General features: G+C 36.9%; 1 protein-coding gene across 15 annotated transcripts in view; it reads right to left on the bottom strand.

The window, feature by feature from the left end:
- epb41l2 (erythrocyte membrane protein band 4.1 like 2) overlaps positions 1-22,587 on the bottom strand; it is a 93,311-nt gene that overhangs the window by 28,831 nt on the left and 41,893 nt on the right. For all 15 annotated transcript variants that reach the window (XM_073816899.1, XM_073816902.1, XM_073816912.1 and 12 more), the window contains exons 6-12: positions 21,252-21,294; positions 16,454-16,529; positions 16,105-16,323; positions 13,523-13,610; positions 9,955-10,107; positions 9,763-9,860; positions 6,561-6,733 (exon numbers count right to left, since the gene is read on the bottom strand). In XM_073816899.1, coding sequence (XP_073673000.1) covers positions 6,561-6,733; positions 9,763-9,860; positions 9,955-10,107; positions 13,523-13,610; positions 16,105-16,323; positions 16,454-16,529; positions 21,252-21,294 — 850 coding nt within the window. The remainder of the gene's footprint in view (positions 1-6,560; positions 6,734-9,762; positions 9,861-9,954; positions 10,108-13,522; positions 13,611-16,104; positions 16,324-16,453; positions 16,530-21,251; positions 21,295-22,587) is intronic.

Below are 22,587 nucleotides of genomic sequence, written 5' to 3'. Positions count from 1 at the left end.
AGCAATAGAAAACACCTCCGCCTTGGTTTGATTCTCCAGCATCGGTAGCGTTCTCACATCATGCGAAAAATAAACCATTCTATTCAGTGCTGAAAAGACTCAGGCCAGAAGGACATGGTTGATAGTGACCAGAGCTAAAGATATATTTAGCCTGATTACTTACAATGTTGACCAAACCACTTCTTAAAGGAATGCTCCGAGTTTAATAACAGTAAAGCTTCACAGCGCATACTGTGTGACTGTTTTAAAGTCTTGAAGTGGAGAACCAAAATGTTCATGTTTCCGCCTTTCTAAAATGTCTTTATTTTAAATTAGGAGAATAGTGATATCATGATTTCTCCTTAACACACCCATTAAAGAAGTTCACTTCTAGAATGTCGGAAAAAAATTATGTTATTTGAGGAAAACATTTGAGGATTTCTCTCTATATAGTGGACTTCTATGGTGCCCGCGAGTTTGAACTTCCAAAATGCAGTTTAAATGTGGCTTCAAAGGGCTCCCAGCCAAAGAATAAGGATCTTATCTAGCAAAACGATTGGTTATTTTCTAAAAAAAATTGACAATTTATATACTTTTTAACCTTAAAGTCTTGTCTAGCTCTGCGTGTGCTCTGTGTATCCCATTCAAGATAGTTAGGGTATGTCTAAAAACTCCCAACTCATTTTCTCCTCCACTTCAAAATCATCCTACATCGCTGCAGAAGTACAAACTCAGTGTTTACAAAGTGAACGTGCAAAGAAGATCAAGCACCCTTTACAAAAAACAGTAAAACAGCCATGTAGGGCGATTTTGAAGTTGGAGGAGAAAAAAGATGGGAGTTTTTAGACATACCCTAACTGTCTTGAACTGGAATACACAGTACACACAGAGCTAGACAAGACGAGCGTTTGAGGTTATAAAGTATATCAATAGTTTCTATTTATCAATTGTTTTGCAAGATAAGATTCTTCTTCCTCGGCTGGGATCATTTACAGCTCTTTAAAGCTGTATTTAAACTGCATTTTGGAAGTTCAAACTCAGGGCACCATAGAAGTCCACTATATGGAGAGAAATCCTGAAATGTTTTCCTCAAAAAACTATTTCTTTATGGCTGAAGAAAGAAAGACATGAACATCTTGGATGACAAAGGGTAGTACATTATCTGTAAATTTTTGTTTTGGAAGTGGACTTCTCCTTCAAAGTGTCATCATCATCTGTAATCAAGGAGGAGTTTTGAACATCTCATGTCTGTCCATCAACACAAGAGCTGGACAATCATGAGAACAGCCATTAAACTCAAACACTGTTCTGTCAGTATAAAAAAAATAGAATTCTGCATAGCCTTCATAAAGATCCAAGCATTAGAAATGCATGACTTACATTTTCACAACAGACTGTTTTGTCAATTATTCTTAACATGCTGGCGGCTTTTCACAATAGCTTTTATTGAACGATACGGCCGTGCCAAACATTTAGTCCTCTGAGGAAACGCAGGTCAGTGCATTTATATTTAATCTCACAGTGTGTTTGTAATAAACGTCAGACCAGCGTTTAACATTATTAAAACACCAAGCATCAAAGCTGCAACCAAAACAAATGTTTAACCGCTGGCAAATGAATGACAAACAATGCCATTTCTCAAACCTACCTAAGCTGCAGTGTCTTTTGTAATACAAGTATAGTCCTTCCAAAACTACACTACCAGTCAAAAGTTATGTTTTTTAAAGAAGTCTCTTCTGCTCACCAAGCCTGCATTTATTTGATCCAAAGCCCAGCAAAAGCAGTCAAATTTAGAGTTTTCTTTACTATTTAAAGTAGCTGTTTTCTATTTGGATATCTTTAAAAATGTATTTTTTTCCTGTGATTTCAAAGCTGAATTTTAGCATCACTAATCCAGTCACATGATCCTTCAGAAATCATTCTAATATTTTGATTTGCTGCTCAAAAACATTTACTATCATTATTTTTATGTTGAAAACAGCGGCATCTATTTTTTTCATGTTTCTTTGATGAATATAAAGTTCAGAGGAACAGCATTTCTCTGAAATAGAAATCTTCTGTAACATTATAAATGTCTTTATCATCAATTTAAAGCATCATTGCTAAATAAAACTACCAATTTATATCTTTTTTCCCATAAAAATTATACTGACTCTAAGCTTTTGAATGGTATAGTGTATAATGGTACAAAAGCTTTTTATTTCCAATAAATGCTGATCTTTGGATCTTTCTATGAAAAAAAGTACTCAGCTGTTTTAAATATTGATGATAATAAATGTTGAGCAGCAAATCAGTATATTAGAATGATTTCTGAAGGATCATGTGACACTGAAGACTGGAGTAACGATGCTGAAAATTCAGCTTTGATCACAGGAATAAATTACAATTTAAAACATATTCAAATAGAAAGCAGTTATTATTAAATAGTAAAAATAAGTCACAATATTATGGCTTCTGCTGTATTTTGTATCAAATAAATCCAGGCTTGGTGAGCAAAAGAGAATTCTTCAAAAAAAAAAAAAAACATTAAAAATCTTACTGTTCAAAAACTTTTGATTGGCAGTGCATCTGCATATACTGAAAATGTTGTACTTAAGCAAGCAAAAGCAATACCCACACTTTAAACAGACAGCTGCAATTTCATTTTCAAAGAGTGAAAATGTGGATGGATCATTTTTACAAATATTGCAAACTAACCTTGAGAAACATACTATACAAACCTGAACCATGATGTAAAACTCAAGAGTAGAGTAAAGCACATGCCAAATAAGTCAAATGCTGCAACCTCAACTAAAGATCCAAATGTAAAGCTCATATTTTTGTTAAACACGTATTTGAGCTGTATAATGATTTTTGTGGTGGGATTGGTGTTCTCAGCAGTGGAGTTTGTGTTTGTGGAGCGAGCGCTCGGATCTGACCCTCATCACAAACACAAACAGCAGCCTGACGCTGATGGTTTCTGTGCAGTATCAGTGCTCTGTGCTCCATTCTGCTCTGCCTATAAAACCCTCACTTCCTCTGAGTTCATCTCTCCTGCTCGCTCCACAGACAGGAAACAGATGTCCCTCATATCCTGTGTCTGTCCACGGCAGAGAGGTGAGACAATGCGGCTATGTCTATCCATGCACACGAACAATACAACACAAGATCACTCCTCAGTACAAAACATATCAGGACACGAGAACGGTAGCGGTGGACAAACTACAGAAAAACAAACCAGGGTTCGTTCATATAGAGAACAAAAATGACGACAAACGAGAGATGAAAAAACACATGCTCACATGGGCAGTGATTTACTGCACCGCTGGACTCATTAATCATAGTTTGAGAATGTTTTCATGTTAAACACTGAAATCTGACTGAATGGAGCAAACACTTTCAGTTTAGAGTTGAAGCGTCCGTTGTCCAGCTGTATAGTTTTTATTATGGCTGTGCAATTACAGTTTCGATTTTGATTTCGGCCTCAAACGATTATGAAAATACAATAATCAAGATAAAACGATTATTGCTCCTGATTCAACGCCCTTTGTACGCTTTCGCTCCTCTATAAAAGCCCAATTTAATATGCAAATCAGTAAAATCATGTAACGTGACTTGCATGTAATGGGAAGTGCTTGATTTATTAATGTTTATTTGATGTTGTGTTTTTAAAAGCACGAAATAGAATTTGTGCTGTTCTGTGTTTGCGCTCTGTGTTTGCGCTCAAAGTAAACGCTTAGCTTAAGATGCTTGCATAAACGGTCAAATACATGCAAATATGTCAAAATGTGGCGTTTGGTGATTATTCGTGTAAACCTTCGTCAGTTGTGTCTCAAATGAAAATCCGTGTGTATTGGATCGGTGCAGCTCTTAAAGCGGCCACAAGTAATATTCCTACTGCCGTCTCTGTGCTTAATGTTCATCAAACAACAAAAGACAAAGACAAAATCACTCACTGCTCGATGGAGGACTTTTGTAGTTTTTATAAGAAACAATGCATGTTTAATTCTTACAGTGAAGACTATGCTGTTTTATTTTACATTAAAAAAAATGTAAATCTATTTTATTTTATTGCTATCTTAAAAAATTAATCAATCATATAAAGCTCCGGACCCACTCATAATCGTGTTAAATAATCGTGATTACAATACTGACCAAAATAATCGTGATTATGATTTTTGCCATAATCGAGCCCTAGTTTTAATATCATTAAAAGCAGAATAACGGCGGGCTGGTGTTTAACCCTTAAAGGGATAGTTCACCCAAAAATGAAAATTTGATGTTTATCTGGTTACCCCCAGGGCATCCAAGATGTAGGTGACTTTGTTTCTTCAGTAGAACACAAATGAAGATTTTTAACTCAAATCGTTGCAGTCATATAATGGCAATCAATGGGACCCACGACTTTGAGAGTCAAAAAAACACACTGATAAAACCAAATTAAACCCTGCGGCTCGTGACAATGCATTGAGGTCTTAACACACAAAACAATCGGTCTGTGCAAGAAACTAAACAGTATTTATATCATTTTTTACCTCTGATCCACAGCAATGTCCAACTGTCCTGAGCATGTTCAAAAAATGATATAAATACTGTTCAGTTTCTTACACAGACCGATTATTTCATGTGTTAACACCTCAGTGTATCACCACGAGCCGCGAGTTTAATTTGGTTTTGTCTGCGTATGTGTTTTTGACTCTCAAAGCTGTGGATCCCATTGACTGCCATTATATGACTGGCAGACTGCAACGGTTTGAGTTAAAAATCTTTGTTTGTGTTCTACTTTTCATTTTTGGGTGAACAATCCCTTTGAACTGACATCATAGAATCTGCATTTTTACATATAATTTATTTAGTGTTTATTAATCAATCTTCCCCATGGAGACTACTGCAGCGTATTTCAGGTGTACCATACTAGTAAGGACATTTGGACCCTATAATGAAGGTTAAACTAGTACACACACAAACAGACCTCAGCTGAGCGGCCTCATTCACCGCTGGGAGATTTCCTGCAGATAAAGAGTTCATAACCTGGAAGCTCACTCGGCCTGAGGAAGAGTTCACTGACAAACACGCTGCGTCACGCCTGCTGCGGCAACATCAACCGTCACGCTTGTTTTCTGCTCCTCTGAGGGTTCAGATGAGATTTGGGCATGTTGCATTGAAAAAAAAAAAAAAACAGGCGCTGTGCCTCAGTGCCTTTCTAAGTGCCGACGCTGACTGGAGACCAAAAGGAGATAAAAGACTTCCTGTGTGTGTTTGTGTGAGGGCACTGATGGACACAAACACACACACAGCTGAAACACGGCCTGAACAAACATCTTTAACATGCCATCCTATGCAACTTTTTACATGTATTAAAATATTACACAAAAATGACTCATTTCAGCCCTGCATTTCCAATAGGACTGGGCTATACATCAAATATTAGGGATGTTATCACAATAGTTCTGCTAACAGTATAAATCAGGGAATATTAAAAGTTTAGCTTACACTTCTGTAAGCCAGTCTAAATGGATAAATACACTGCCGTTCAAAAGTTTGGAATCAGCAAGACTTGTAAATGTTTTTGAAGAAGTATCTTATGCTCATCAAGGCTGCATTTATTTGGTCAAAAAATCCGAAAAAAATAATAATTTGCAACAATAATACTGCAAAATGTTATTACAATATAAAATAATGGTTTCTATTTTAATACACATTAAAATATTTTTTTTTCTGTGATGCAATGCTGAATTTTTATCCGGACTTCAGTGTTCTATATGCTGATTTATTAATAGAATTATCTATGTTGGCAAAAGTTGTGCTACCAAATATTTTTTGGAACCTGTGATACTTTTTTCCGGATTCTTTGATGAATAAAAAGTTAAAAAGAACAGCATTTATTAAAAATATAAATCACTTTTTATCAATTTAACACATCCTTGCTGAATAAAAGTATTAATTTCTTTCAAAAAAAGAAAGACCCCAAACTTTTGAACAGTAGTGTATGTTAGAAAAGATTCTATTTTAAATAAATGCTGTTCTTTTAAACTTTTCATTCATCAAAGAATCCTAAAAAGGGTCTCAGGTTACAACAAAAATATTAAGCAACAACTGTTTTCAACATTGATAATAAATTATAGCATATTAGAATGATTTCTGAAGGATCATGTGACGCTGAAGACTGGAGTAATGAGGCTGAAAAATTCAGCTTTGATCACAGGAATAAATTTGATTTTGAATGTTAATTAAAATAGTAGATTGTTATTTTAGATTTTAATACTATTTCAGATTTTTTTGTTTTTTTCTATATTTTTGATCAAATAAAAACAGCCTTAATTAGCATTAGAAACATATTTAAAATACATTTAAACTTCTGACTGGCAGTGTACATCTTTAGCTATTGTTGCCACATGTGTCACGACAAACTGGATTTTATGTGTGAACATTGTTCTGAACATCACAATCAGATCAACACAACTGAACACTGACTCAACTGATGAACGGACACAAAATATAGGGCCATTTCATTTAGTGATGCAGAACTTACACTTCACTTCTGCCAGAAACAAGACCAAGTGTTACTGTAACACACAGACAGAGCAAATGAAGTACAATACCTCCATCAAGACTGCGAGAGATGCGTTTGCTGGAGGTGCGTTGGAAGTAGGGTGCGGGCCGGTCGATGAGAGAACTGGCCTGTCGTGTCTGCGCCTGCGTCCTGCCGCTGTAGCGGAACTTAGAGCCCAGAGTCAGGAACTTGGTCTTGGTGGGCTGTTCAGGAGAAACCAACCTGTGAACAGAGCAACAAACACGAGTGCTCAGACACACACAGTATCTACATGTGCTCAGATGCCAACTGTCTACTGACATCAAATAAGTAGGTAATGTTGATGGAGATTACCGAATCATTAAAGGATTAGTTCACTTCCAGAACAAACATTTACAGATAATGTCCTCATCCAAGATGTTCATGTCTTTCTTTTTTCAGTTGATAAGAAATTATGCTTTTTGAGGAAAACATTTAAGGAATTATCCCCTTATAGTGGACGTCTATGGTGCCCTGAAGCTTAAACTTCAAAAATTAAGTAGAAACGCAGAATCAAATGGCTCTAAATGATCCCAGTCGAGGAAGAAGGGTCTTATCTAGTGAAACGATCGGTTATTTTCAAAACAAACTGACAATTTATTTACTTTATAACCTAAAAATGTTTGCCTTGTCTCTGCGATCCATTTTTGAAGTTCAAACTTCGGGGTACTATTGAAGTCCAATATATGGAGATAATTCATGAAATGGGTTCCTCAAAAAACAATTTGTTTACAACTGAAGAAAGAAAGACATGAACATCTTGGATGACAAGGGGGTGAGTACATTATCCCTACATTTTTGTTCTGAAAGTACATTAATCCTTTAAGTCAATGAATTGCGTTCAATTAAAAGCAAAACAATCAATGACAAATGTTCACACTGGCAAAAGTGACAAAGCAAATGAATTGTAATGGCTGACAATTCTGTTAAAACTGGTATAATATAAGCTCAGAATATGCCACTTGTGCATCCCTAATGCTGTAAGTCCATGATCCTAAAAACACTTTTGCACATGGTCCAAATTAAGGGCAGCATGTCACAGATGATCAACATCAGCTCAGTTCACAATCATCCAAAATATTCCTTCAAGCCTGTCCTGTTCTCCTCCTCAGGTGTTGGTGGGAGTTTGAGGACACATGCAGTAAGAAAAACACACACTAATCAGTGTTAAAGCGCAATCCATAAATGTAGATCGTATGTAAATCGATGGTAGGGAAAAAATTCCATCTGTGATTTACTAACAATACACAAATGAAAGAACACAGATGCCGCCAGATCATTTCCATAACCAAGACCAGCACAAATTACTTCCTGCTTTTTTGGGTGTTAAATAATGCCGCAACTACCAGTAATTTAACAAGCACAAATGTTAGTAAACCATGTTGCATTGTTCATTTTATTACTCTCCTCCTATAAATGTTGCATCTGAAAGGGAAACTCCTACGAATGCATATTCAATAAGGTCAGGCAAAAAAAAAAAAAAAAAAAGTGTCCATTCTCTGCGCTAATTCTTTACTGCGCATCTTTAGTAAATCCTGACGGTACTATTTTAATGGCAAAAGACGGTTTGCACTGGTGAAAGCTGTTAGTAAATCTGACCCTAAGTGTTAAAAACTGAAGAAAGGAAGCAGGAAGGCTGAACTGAGATGAAGTGCATCAAGCATGTGTTTTAGAGTGTGATGTTCTGGTGTGTGTGATTCATTGTGTTCTGTGCCAAAATCACAGCAGCAGTCAGTGTGTTTGAGTTACAGACCAGGATATAAATCATGCCATCATGGCTTTAACAGGAACTCCTCTGCCCCACTGAAACACAGACAGATGTGTGTTCTGTGTTCTGTTTTCAGGCTAAATAAAAACTTGCTAAACACAAATCTCTAAACAGAACAGAAGAGAATATAAAATATGACAGAACACAGAAAAAAGCAGCTTATTGTGAGCAGCAGTGCATCTGAAGTCACATGAGGTTAAATGAATAGTTCATCCAAAAATGAAAATGTGATGTTTATCTGCTTACCCCCAGAGCATCCAAGATGTAGGTGACTTTGTTTCTTCAGTAGAGCACAAATGAAGATTTTTAACTCAAACCGTTGCAGTCTGTCAGTCATATAATGGCAGTCAATGGGCACCAAATCTTTGACAGTAAAAAAACATACACAGACAAAACCAAATTAAACCCTGCGGCTCGTGACGATACATTGAGGTCTTAACACATGAAACGACCTGTCTGTGCAAGAAACTGAACAGTATTTATATGATTTTTTTACCTCTGATCCACCACAATGTCCAACTGTCCGGCGCATGACGAAGAGCAAGCAACAATAACTTCAGTCAATCAGGCTCAAAAGTGAACGCACTCAGGACAGTTGGACATTGCGGTGGATCAGAGGTAAAAAATGATATGAATACTGTTCAGTTTAAGACCTCAATGTATCGTAATGAGCCGCAGGGTTTAATTTGTTTTTGTTTGTGTGGTTTTTTTTTTTTACTCTCAAATGTTTGGTGCCCATTGACTGCCATTATATGACTGACAGACTGCAATCTTTGTTTGTGTTCTACTGAAGAAACAAAGTCACCTACATCTTGTATGCCCTGGGGGTAAGCAGATAAACATCACATTTTCATTTTTGGGTGAACTATCACTTTAAGTGTGTCATGCAGCTCTCTGGAGACACACACACCTCACGCCATGTGCACTTCACACACTCTACACTGACCGCACACATGACATGAGAGAAGACGACAACCTGCTCATGTCCAGCCACCTTCACACACACACACACACACACACACACACACACACACACACACACACACACACTGGTTTACATGTTTTATGGGGACATTCCATAGGCGTAATGGTTTTTATACTGTACAAACCGTATTTTCTATCGCCCTAACCCTACCCTACACCTAAACCTAGCCCTCACAGGAGATTGTGCACACTTTTACTTCATCAAAAAAACTCATTGTGCATGATTTATAAGCCTGTTTCCTCATGGGGACCTGAGAAATGTCCCCACAAGGTCAAAATCTACTGGTATTCCTATCCTTGTGGGGACATTTGGTCCCCACAATGTGATGAATACCAGTACACACACACACACACACACACAAACACACACACACACACACACACACCTAACCCTCCAGGATGGTTTCAGGTCCAGCGAAGCAGCAGCCACCCGAAGCCCCTCAACCCACCTAAAACACTGTTGTACTGCCGCTATGTTTACCTGAAGAAGGTGTGGTGCTCAACGCAGACTTTCCAAACTCTTTTGGCGGCACGGTGGTTGGGCAACTTGAAGCCGACGGTGCTCTCAAACTGCTCGGCCTGAGAAAAATATGAATGAATCACGTTAACAACATCAGCATTACACACACAGTGATTCCCATCAGCCTCAGACACATGTTTTGCTCAGTCGTACCTCTCCTGGCCTGATCTTGATGTAGAAGTTACTGCGTTTGTAGGAGATCTTGAGGATTTTGGGCCAAGCAAAGCGGTTTATCCGCAGACGATCCTTATAGATTAACAAACCGTTTGAACACACTCCCAGCATGATATCCACTCCCTCAGAATCCTGGGAAGAGAGAAAACACACAGTCTTTAAGTGAAAAACACTCACGTCCACTCAATCAGAATAACTATTAGAAAAACAGAGGCAGCCACTCGCAGATCTTTGAAACCCCAGTGTTAAACGATTAGTTCACTTGCAGAACAAAAACGTACAGATAAAGTATCTTGTCATCCAAGATGTTCATGTCTTTCTTCAGTCGTAAAGAAATTATGTTTTTGAGGAAAACATTTCAGGAATGTTCTCCATATAGTGCACTTCTATGGTGCCCATGAGTTTGAACTTCCAAAATGCAGTTTAAATGCAGTTTCAAAGGGCTCTAAACGATCCCAGCTGAGGAAGAACATTTACATTTATTCATTAAGCAGACGCTTTTATACAAAGCGACTTACAAATTGGGAATATAACAAGTGATTATGATTAATCGTAAGAAAGCAGATCAACATAGGAAGTGCTCAAAAGTACCATATATCAGGCGTTGTTAGATGAGTACTGGCTAGAAAGGCAAGATCAAGAAAGAGAGGAGAGCAAATTTTTTTTTTTTTTTTTATAATATTATTGAGTCAAATAGTGTCGAAAAAGATGGGTTTTCAGCAGTCGCTTGAAAGCTGTTAAGGAGTCTGCATTCCGGATAGGGGTGGGAAGATCGCTCCACCAGGCAGGAACGTTGAATGAGAATGTTCTGGTTATTTTCTGGTTATTTTCCAAACAAATTGACAATTTATATAACTTTTTAACCATAAATGCACGTCTTGTCTCGTCTCTGCAATGCACATGCATAGTTTATGCACTCTGCTTCAAGACAGTTAGGGTATGTTAAAAAACTCCCTTCTAATTTTCTCCTCCAACTTCAAAATCACCCTTCATCACTGCATAAGTACAGACCCAGTGTTTACAAAGTGAACATGCAAATATCATAAAACACCCTTTACAAAAAGTGGTAAAACAGCAAAATTTTTAAATTGGAGAGGAAAATGAGATGGGAGTTTTTTGGCATACCTTAACTGTCTTGAACCAGAATGCACAGCGTTCACACAGAGCTAGACAAGATGAGCATTTGAGGTTTAAAAATATATAAATTGTCATTTTGTTTAGAAAATAAGTGATCGTTTCACTAGATAAGACCCTTCCCTCTCGGTTGGGATAGTTTAGAGTCCTTTGAAGCTGCATTAAATTGCATTTTAGAAGTTCAAAATCGCGGACACCATAGAAGTCCACTATATGGAGAACAATCCTGAAATGTTGTCCTTCTATACGACTGAAGAATGACAAGGGGGTGAGTACATTATCTGTACATTTTTGTTCTCAAAGTGAACAATCCTTTAACACGCATTTCAGATCTGGGATATTTTAAGGCATAAACTAATTATGACATTCCGAATGCTTCCCGTCACATGAAAATAAAATAAAAACCTTTGGATTTGGATTATGTTGTGTTTTGCTCTGAGAGCTGCTTTAAAGGATTGTTCTGGTTTATTATTGACATTTCTACAATAATTTGAACTCGTCGCTCAGTTCTATAATAACACTGGAGAAGTAAAGCAGGTCAGTGTTCCCCAAGGGCTTCTAAGAAGAACCTGACACCCGACGTTACACACAATAACTATAAACCATTTCAAACTCAAACTCTTCCAGTGTCTTAATATAATTAGAAATGGCATCCATCACGGCACCGACTCCCGTCACTCCAGCACTTATCTGAATGCGTTTATGTAACGTCCTAAATGGATCTTTTGGGCCGTGGAGCACTGCTTATTGATCCATCTGAGTTAACCCAAGTGCTCTGAGAGGAATCGATTGCGCCGATAACAGATTGAACTCAGACTGTGTGTCACCACGAGAGGCTTTTAACACTAGCGCAGCCCAAGCTGATCTCTCACACATCAGTGCATCAGTAAGTGCTCAGAGCCGCAGGAGAGCATATGAGGTGTGGCTGGGTCTCATGCTATAGAGAGAATAGTTTGTGTGTAAAGACAACTAAAATTGAGATTTATACATCATCTGAAATCCATTGATGTATGGTTTGTTAGGACAGGACAATATTTGGTTGAGATGCAACTATTTGAAAATAACTAAATTGAAAAATCTAAATATTAAGAAAATCACTTTTAAAGTTGTCCAAATAAAGCACTTAGCAATGCATATTATTAATCAAAAATTAAGTTTTGATATATTTACAGTAGGAAATCTACAAAATATCTCCATGGAACATGATCTTTACTTAATATCCTAATGATTTTTGGCATAAAAGAAAAAAAAACACAGGAACAGAAAACTACCTTTAAAGGTAGTACTATTATATTTTTATTAAGATTTATTTAGAATTTTATATACATTAGTAATTGTGCTTTCTCTTATTTTCTGCTTTCTTTTTTCTTTTTTTCAAATAGTTCTTAAAATTATTTTAATTTTATTTAATTTTATTTTAGTATACAACTTAAAAACTAAACTAAATGAAAATTATATATACGCAACTCAAAAGTTTGGAATCAATAGAATTTGTAATATTTTTTTTTTAACTGCTCTTATTAAAAAAAATGGTTTTATGCTTATCAAAGTTCCATTTATTTGATCAAAAATGCAGAAAAAATGTTTATATTATGTAATATTATTGCAATTCAAAATAACATTTTTTGTACCATTTTAGTATTCTTTGATAAATAAAAAGTTAAAAAGAACAGCATTTATTCAAAATAGCAGAAATGAGCAGAAAAGCCTCCTTTAAAAAGCATAAAAATCTTACTGATCCCAAACTTTGAGCAGCAGTATGTATATGTATATAGAGAGAGAGAGAGAGAGAGAGAGAGAGAGACAGAGAGACAGAGAGAGAGACAGAGAGAGAGAGAGAAGTGTATGGTTTTATTTCATTTTTAATTTCAGTTAGTTTATTCCAAGTAATCAAAAAGTTTTTGTTTCATGGTTTTACTATTAGTTAACTATAATAACTCAAATACAGCACCATGTGTCACTCTTTAAAGCTCATGAGATTCTCCAGGCAGATCTGGGGAAAAACACTGGATATCACAAGCTTCACCTTCAGTCTTCATTGAGACAAAGACACAGGAGAGGGACAGACATACAGTTTGGACTAGAGACGGCCATCAGTCCCACTGGGAAAAGAGCCGAAGAGCTGCTATTCCTGTGAGGCTTTAAAAATGGCAACAGAATATTTTCCCAGACTCCAGCGCGCTCTCACTGCCGTACACACACTAACACACACTGCCTGAGAGTTTGTCCAGCTGAAGTCGTGCCTCCGCTGCTCCTGTCGGGTCTAGAGGTCAGCAAATCACAGATCTAACCAAAACGGCGGTCAAATAAAATGGCTGATGCAGGCATGTTGCCAAATGTGTGCTTTATGTGAACTTTTAGTGACCAAATACAGCTGCAGACTACTACGAGACACAGTTTGGGGATGTTCTACCTTGGCGTGATGCAGGTCTACGCCGTACATGGAGAGCTTCTTGGCATTTTCCAGAAACTGTGCATCTGCCTGGGCTGGAGTCATTCCCCTGAAAGAACAGAAGGAGATATGAGTTATCAGGACACATCTCAGGGACCTTCACGTCCCATCAGCACTGAGGAGGTCACAGCAGATTTAGCACTGATAATCCTGTGATCATCATCACACACCAGGGCTTTGAGTCTAATGAGGACTAGAGTTTGATAAGCGCTTCACTGACATTCAGCTCTTTTAATGTAGAAACTAAAATCATAAGATCCTCACATTAGTGTCAAATTCACTCCCTGGATCTCAGAACTACACGTGGACAAATATTCCACAATCAATCCGTTCCCAGTTATTATTTTACATTTGAAATGAGCTTTTAGTTATTATACAGTGCCTTGCGAAAATATTCACACCCCTTCATTTTTTTCACATTTTATGTTGCTGCCTTATGTTAAACTACTTTAAATGACTTTTTTTCCCACATCAATCTACACTCCCTACTCCATAATGGCAAAGCAAAAAATAGGTTTTTAACATTTGTGCAAATGTATTAGAAATAAAAAAACTGAAAAAATCCCGTTGCATAAGTATTCATACCCTTTTCTAGGACACTCGAAATTCAGCTCAGGAGCATTCATATTGCTTCTAGATGTTCCTACACTTGGAGTGGAGTTAAACTGTGGCAAATTCATTTGAATGAGTCTGATTTAGAAAGACACACACCTCTCAGAAAAGGTCTAACAGCTGAATGCACCTTAACGTTGGTTGCGAACTGCCGTTAAAATACACAAAGAAGAAGAAGACGGCAGACACTTTTAGCGGAGGCACACCTTCAAAAAAATGTGTAACGTGCATATATAAACATATACGTATAAACGTATATACATTGTTGTTGTTCTGACGGCAAACCAAAAAATCATCTCGGCATCATTCACAATCCGTTATTTAGCAGAGAACACAGAGCACAACTAGAATTTCGGCGCGGGTATTAATACACATTGGAATCTATCATTTGCACGTGCTTTTGAGTCCTGCTTATTTAAAGTGAAAGAGAGACTCATTTGCGCGCTCTCTTATAGATTATTGTCTGTGCGCCCACAGAACGCGAAAAGGAGAATGACCGATTTGTAATATTGTAATATTGATTTAATACAACAGTTAAAAAACAAGAAAATATAAAATGACTTGCGTTGTCTGACTATATCTCTATTGCCTGATGTGCTTCAAAAATGAAGGGGTATGAATACTTCTGCAAGGCACTGTACATATTTTGAGACCTTCTTAAAGACCTGCACAAATAAATGCAGTCCCTCCAGAGGACTCTCAATGGAAAAACTAAAATTTCACTAAATTAAACAGGCTGGAGCACACAATAAAATGTCTTGAGTATTTAATCTAATCTAATTTAATCTAATTTAATTTAATTAAGTTTGCTGCCGTAACATGGCCGAAGCAGGCGCAGTCATATCATGCAGTGCCTGAAACTAGTTCCAGCTGGGTAACTTCCAATGAGGAACGCTCCCTGTGCATGCAGTTGGTCACGTTGTGCTGCGATTTTTGAACGCGATGCTATTGGTTTAATAGGATTTAATGATCTATGCTAAGCTATGCTAAAAGTGATATCGCCAGAACAGGAGAACGGCTGAATGGATTTCAAAACGCTAAATATCAACTTATTAACTCGGGGGGAGTTGGAGAATGAGCCTATTTCCAAAAAAAGTGGAGTGTGCCTTTAAAGGATTACTCCACTTACAAAATTAAAATTGTAAGTGGAGTAAAATGTACTCTCAAGATATTCATGTCTTTCTTTCTTCAGTTGCAAAGACATTCATTTTTATGAGGAAAACATTTCTGGATTTTTCTCCATATAGTGGACTTCAATGGTGCTCAACGGATTGAAGGTTAAAAATGCATTTCAGTGCAGCTTCAAAGGGCTCTAAATGATTCCAGCCGAAGAATAAGGGTCTTATCTAGTGAAATAATTTGTTATTTAAAAAAAAAATACAATTATATACTTTTAACTATACTTTTTAACTTGCTTTAAATGCTTGTGTATTCCGGTTCAAGACAGTTAGGGTATGCTGAAAAACCCCATCTAATTGTCTCCTCCAACTTCAAAATCGCCCTACATCGCTGCATAAGTACAGACCCAGTGTTTACAAAGTGAACGTGCAAAGAAGGTCAAACGCCCTTTACAAAAAAAAGGTAAAACAGCAATGTAGGGCGATTTTGAAGTTGGAGGTTAAAAATATATACATTTAATTTTTTTTGTAAATAACCAATCGTTTTGCTGGATAAGACCCTTATTCCTCATCTGGGATTGTTTACAGCCCTTTGAAGCTGCATTGAAACTGCATTTTCAACCTTCGATCGGCTGGGCACCATTAAAGTCCACTATATGTTGAAAAATCCTGGAATGTTTTCCTCCAAAAAATATTTCTTCACAACTGAAAAAGAAAGACATGAATATCTTGGATGACATGGGGGTGAGTAAATGATCAGAAAATGTTCTTCTAGAACTAGAGTAATAATTCAAGGATGTCTTGTTGTCAGACCTGTGGGACTTGTGCAGCTCCACCACCTTCTCCTCCAGCTCCTTGGTCTGATTCGGTGCGAACTGGAAGTCTGAGATGTAGTCCAGACGGTGCTCCTCGGGGTCGTGGTCACCGAGTTCCGCCTGCAGCGTGTAGGAGCCCAGCAGAGCGTGTGTGACGAACGAACACGGCAACCGGCCCGACGCGATGTCCTGCCTCAGCTGAAGGCACAGCAGATACCTGCAGAGATGAGGAGAGAAACGATGAGAAGCCACACTCCCACTGCTATCCTATTGGCACCTGCAGCCTTTCAGAGTGAACAGATGAACAAGCAAACACGCAAGCAGATGTCTGCAGGAGATTTCTGTACCTGGTTATGTCCTCAGTCAGCTGGGACGGGTCCGGAGGGTAAAACTTCACACTGAACCCAAACTGCCACTGAGAGTCTGATGCAAAAAACAGAGAGAGAACCAGAATGAGAGTTGGTTAAACAGGAGAGAAAATCACAGCAGAACATCACTTCCTCCAGTTCAGTCCATCTGCCAACTTCTTTAATTAGAACAAGTGAGTGAATGCATAGGTAAGTGCTTCTTTTGCACTTGTTTTTCAATAAAGGCCAGAAATACAAGCAGTACTTCCACAACAGATGTGCCGTAAAGCTGTAGGGTGAAGGGGCAGGCAGTGATTCTGATGAAGTGCTGATGTCTGTTCAGTCCATCAGTCAGTCAACAGTCGTTCATCATCCAGAAATCAATGTTTAAAAGGTTGAAATGGGCCACAATAATCATGAGACAATCTTGACATGCTCTGGATCAGCAGCTCTTTATCAGAGATCAAGTCAAAATGAAATGGGTTCAGATTGGCTTGATTTCTTTTGAAAAACAGATTGTCTATTTTGTTTGAGAGTTTGGTTTCTAGATGGCAGTGGTTGATGCTTTTGGCAGCCAGTAATTCACAGCATGCGAATACAAAATATAACTGAATGCTAGGATGAAGGTAGTTTATGCTGCATGGCTAGATTTTCTGACTTGTGTAGTTTTGTAGTTTTTGAGGACGGTGAGATTGTGTCACACAGCCAGTCCATGCTGATATCTAACCATGACTGAAAGAAATTCATCAGAGAAATGAAGCAACACTAGACAGACAGATGAGAAAGATGATGAAGACATTGGGGCAAAATGTTTAGCAAATGTAAACTGAGCTTGCGAAAAATAAAAAAAAATTGACTGCAATATGATTTCATGTGCATGTTTTAGTATTTAGACTATTGTAATTTATATTATTATTCTGAATTTGTTTCTTATTATATTTTGTTTTCATTTTAATTTGAAAGATTAAGTGATTTCATGTGTTTTTGTTGATGCTGTTTTTTTTTGTTTTTTTTATAATGTCTCTATAGCTTTTATTAAATTTAATTTCAGTTTTAGTTTTTTCGAATTCAAGCAATTTCCAGGTTCAATACCCTCAAATTCAAGGACTTATTGTAACATTTCAAGTGAGAGCAAGGTTACATTGTGTTACCTTGTAAGATACATTGTTACAATTTTCATGCGTCAAACACAACTATGCAAAAAATGCATTTTATAAGAACCTCAGCCTATTTTTGCAAAGGGGAAACATGTAACGTAATGCATAAATGCGTGTAACTAACGTAAATCAAGTTAGCTAGTATGCATTAGTGGACTGGAGGAAATAATATGGATTTTCTCCCTGAAAGCGTCTCGTACAAAATAAATTCAAGCACTTTCAAGGACCTGCATCTATGTATGTTTATTTTCAAAAGTTTCCCAGGGCCTTGGAATTTTTCTTTCAGATTGACAAACTTTCAAGGATTTCATATATATATTTATACATTTTAATTTATATTAATACATCAAGTTAAACTAAATGTGATAAGGGTAAAGGGTTTTTAATTTAATTTTTTTTAAATTAATATATATACCATGAAAAGCTAAATAAATAAGCTTTCCATTGATGTATGGTTTGTTAGAAAACAATAATATTCGGCCGAGATGCAACTATTTGATAATCAGGAATCTGAGGGTGCAAAAAAATCCAAATATTGAGAAAATCACCATTAAAGTTGTCCAGATTAAGTTCCAAGCAATGCATATTACTAATCAAAAATTAAGTTTTGATATATTTACAGTAAATTTACAAAACATCTTCATGGAACACGATCTTTACTTAATATCCTAATGATTTTTGGCAATGATTTAGGCCCATACAATGTATTTTTGGCTATCGTTACAAATATGCCCATGCTACTTAAAACTGTTGTTTTGGTTCAGGGTCACATGAAAATGATGTGTTTGCAAGTTGCAACTAGTTTTTTTTTTAGTTAACATTTATTTAATTTGAAGTGATAAAATAGTTGTTTTTTATGGTTTTACTCATCATTCGTCGCTCATCACACTCCCATCTATTGTACATTCAGGCGGTTTCCCAGTAAGATCATTAGTCAGCGATTACGTTATGATCAAACATGAATCACTTGTGAATGCTGCTTTGTTATTGGCTCTAAAGCAGTGGTTCCCGTTCACATTTCAGACATTTTCCTCATTCAGTTCTCACTAAAAACAAATCTCATTTCTCTGGTGAATCATTCTGTAATGACTGATCTGGAGCTGATGAACCAAAGCACTGTACACTGATCTGAATGACAGCACTAACTAATTCTACAGTATTACGAATGAGACAACAACCATCCAGAAGTCAGATGTCTGAAATACTGGTCGCTCCCTGTTGGGCCGGTGGAAGGAAACGAGGTGAACATAATCCATGAGCTCACTTATTATACAGACATAAAACATATGGCCAAACGAGTGAATGAACTCATGTATGCTGGCCAGCTGATGCGCTGAACTTTAGCTCAGGTCATTGCCGCTGTGCACTGATGTGGGGGTCAGAGGTCAGGACGCAGCACAGCAGTCAACCTCATTCTTTTAGTGAGAGTCTGTGGAAACGAGGACACAGCTGCCATTTTTATAGATGTGTCCTTCAGAAGGAGAGCTGCTCTCTCTCTCAGTCTGTCCTGTTTTTCTATTTTCAGCTCTCCTCCAGACGCTCTACAGACGCAGAGACTGAGTCATAACAGCAGATAAGACATCTGCTTCACCTGTGTTTGTCTGTGTGTGTCACATATACAGCACCTGACTGCATGTCAAACAATGGCACACTTCATAGTGAACAGGAAGTGTTCCGCACACACTCACTTATTCTCCCACAGAAGAGTGCTATAAAACCAGATGTTAACCCTTTGAAGCTACTGATAGTTTAGACTTTAAGTAAAAGGTCTTAACCCCTTAACTGTCACCGTTCACTCTGTGGGACGCCCAAGTTTACTTCATTTTATAAATAAATCCTAATCTAATCATGACAAACTATACATCATTGGAAAGGTCTCATAAATAGATATTTGATGTTTTTTGTGTTACAAATTATGTAGGAAAAATAATAGATTTATGACAAGAGTGCACCTCAAAAAACTACTTCCTAACTGGAGATCTAATCTTTGTCACAGACTTTCTCGTTGCCTTTTGCCCTTTCACACATTAGAAATCAGAAGAAATTATATATCAGTTGAAAACTTAAAATTTCAAAATTCATCCTTTGAAAGCCATTTTCAAATCAGGCATTGCATTAACATAAAAATGTACAAAATGATCAAAGTCATATTACAAAATGTTTTTGTTCATGAATTATAAAAATTTAAGCTTCAATTCTTAATTTGCTCATCTCTGTTCAAAAATGGGAGTCACAGTTAAAGGGTTAATTGTACAAATGTCAAACTTCAGCTGGTGCTTGTGTCTTTTTGATCAAGTAAATGTAAGAATAACTGTAGTAATATTCCCAGATGAACACTTACTGGACTGAAGCAGCTTGGCTTTAATTTGATTCTCCATCAATCTTTTTGTAGAAAAATCTGTGAGTTTTAAATCTGATCATCAGGATCTTTTGAGGAACGTTTATTTGCTCATCTCTCAATCGCCATTGGACTGCACTGCATTATATGTCTGGATCATTTAAATCTTATTAAAAAATAATGTCAGGCTTCACAGGGTTAAAGGCTTTAAAAGAGAAGTTCACTTCCATAACAAAAAAATACAGATAATTTACACAACCCCCTTGTCATCCAAGATGTTCATGTCTTTCCTTCTTCAGTCGTAAAGTGTTTCAGGATTTCTCTCCATATAGTGGACTTCTATGGTGCCCCAGAGTTTGAGCTTCCAAAATGCAGCTTCAAAGGGCTTTAAATGATCCCAGTCGAAACAATTGATTATTTATTTATTTCTAATTACAATTTACATACTTCTTAAACCTAAAACGCTCATCTTGTCTAGCTCAGCCTATTTTTTTTTCCAGTTCAAGACAGTTAGGGAATGTCAAAAAAACTCCCATCTAATTTTCTCCCTCAACTTCAAAATCGCCCTACATCGCTGTTTTAACTTTTTTGTTGAGGGCTGTTTGATCTTCTTTGCATGTGTCAGTACTTCTGCAGCGATGTAGGACGATTTTGAAATGATTTTTGAAGTTGAGAGAGAAATTAAGACGGGAGTTTTTGGACATACCCTAACTGTCTTGAACCAGAAAAAAAAAACATTTTGAGGTTAAAAAGTATATAAATTGTATTTTTTTCACTAGATAAGACCCTTCTTCCTTGGCTGGGATCATTTAGAGCCCTGCATTTAAACTGCATTTTGGAAGTTCAAACTCGGGGCACCATAGAAGTCCACTATATGGAGAAACGTCCTATAATGTTTCCTAAAAAACTATTTCGTTACGACTGAAGAAAGAAAGACATTACATTATCTGTGCATTTTTGTTCTGAAAGTGAACTTCTCCTTTAAGGCTGCTCTGCTGTTTGCTGTCAGGAGTTCTGCATGTGTTGTACACAGACATGTCATTCTGAAGATGAGACATTAGAATCGTGAATCAATCCGCTGACAGCAGGCATCAGTGTTTTGTTGATGGTTTGATTGTGTTTGTGTGGTGTGAAAGAGGAATCTGCCCTCACTCCACCCTGTGTGCGTCATTCCAGCGCTCTGATAATTACAGCTATTCAAACTGCAGATGTGTGCGAGGACAACAGAGCCAGAGAGTCCGTCACACTGAGAATATCACGAACCCACCCAGACCACCACATGAGAGAAAGAGAAAGCACGTACTGCGGATCTGCCGCTTGATTTCCTTGGTCGGGTCCAGCCAGCACTGCAACACAGAAACACAGACGAGTCAGTCGAACGGCGTTTCACCCATCATGCAGTCCTCAAACATTGGTATTTATGATTAAAATGTTAATAAATGTAAAAGTAATTAAAGTGTTATGAACTGAATTGATTAAAAAAGATTTGATTATTAAAACCTAGTTAAACCATTACAACTTAAACCAGAAAACACTACTGAAATTTAAGGAAAAAACAAAACAAAACAGAATTAAGGAAAGATAAACAGATTTCATAGGGCCCTACAAAAATGTCTGAAGCACAAGGCTTCGATTAGTGGCTCAATCATTTGCACTGAATGATTGATAACAGAACTAGAACACAACATGCCTAGTCAATCCCATGATGCACCTCAAAAGTAAACACACATGCTTTTAGCATCAACTTCATGTTTCAGAACCAACAGCAATAAAATGACTGATGTGCCACTGATCACAGCACAGTCTTGGGTTTGATCTCAGCAGGGACTGACATTAACTTATTTGCTCACCAGCCACTGTGGCTAGTGGTTAAAGTTAACTAAAGTCATTTAAACTGATCTCCAGACCCTTTTTTCCTGTTTAAGGCAAGACATTGCAGGTGAATAGGGTAAAAAAAAATTAACTAATAGTTATCACCTTACTTACTCAGTTGATTACATTGTTAATTGCAAATGTTTAAGTATGCAAATGAGGTATTATTTAATGAAATATGCACTCATTTCTGGTACAAAAATCTAAACACTGGATGAAGTCAGTTTCAGTATTCTTATTATTATTATTTTTTTGACATATTAGAGTCAAATGTTTTTACAGAGGGAATTTTGGGTTTCTCATTTTGTCACTCCATAATTCAGAAAAAAATAGATAATAAAAGGCAGAAAACTATGTATTTCTTACAGTTTTTCGGGAGAATAAAAATTTATAAAATCATGCAAATTATATATGAACAAATTCCTCTGTAAAAACCTTCAGGATACAGACAGGAATAAAACTGTAAGGTTTGGTGTGTGTAAGTGCTACTGAAGTGGAGATTTATAGCTCAGTGTAGGAGAAAAAAAAACTAATTTTGAGAAAACGGCCGTTAAAAATATGCATTGTAACTGAAATCTATTGACACAAATAGATAAAGTGCTATAAAAGAAACAGTTAACAGTGTTTTCTTTCCACTAGTTTGAAAAAAAAAAAAAACACTATGAAAACCAAAAAGCCAGTGTTAAAAAAAAAAAAATCTTATTTTACCCTATACTGGCAGATTATTTTGTTTGTTTCAAGCAAAAACGCACTTAATTTTGACTTGT

The sequence above is a fragment of the Garra rufa genome, chromosome 13 (genome assembly GCF_049309525.1).
Source record: "Garra rufa chromosome 13, GarRuf1.0, whole genome shotgun sequence".
Taxonomy (NCBI): domain Eukaryota; kingdom Metazoa; phylum Chordata; class Actinopteri; order Cypriniformes; family Cyprinidae; genus Garra; species Garra rufa.
The sequence above is the reverse complement of the archived record's forward strand: the minus strand, read 5'-3'. Positions and strand labels throughout refer to the sequence as shown.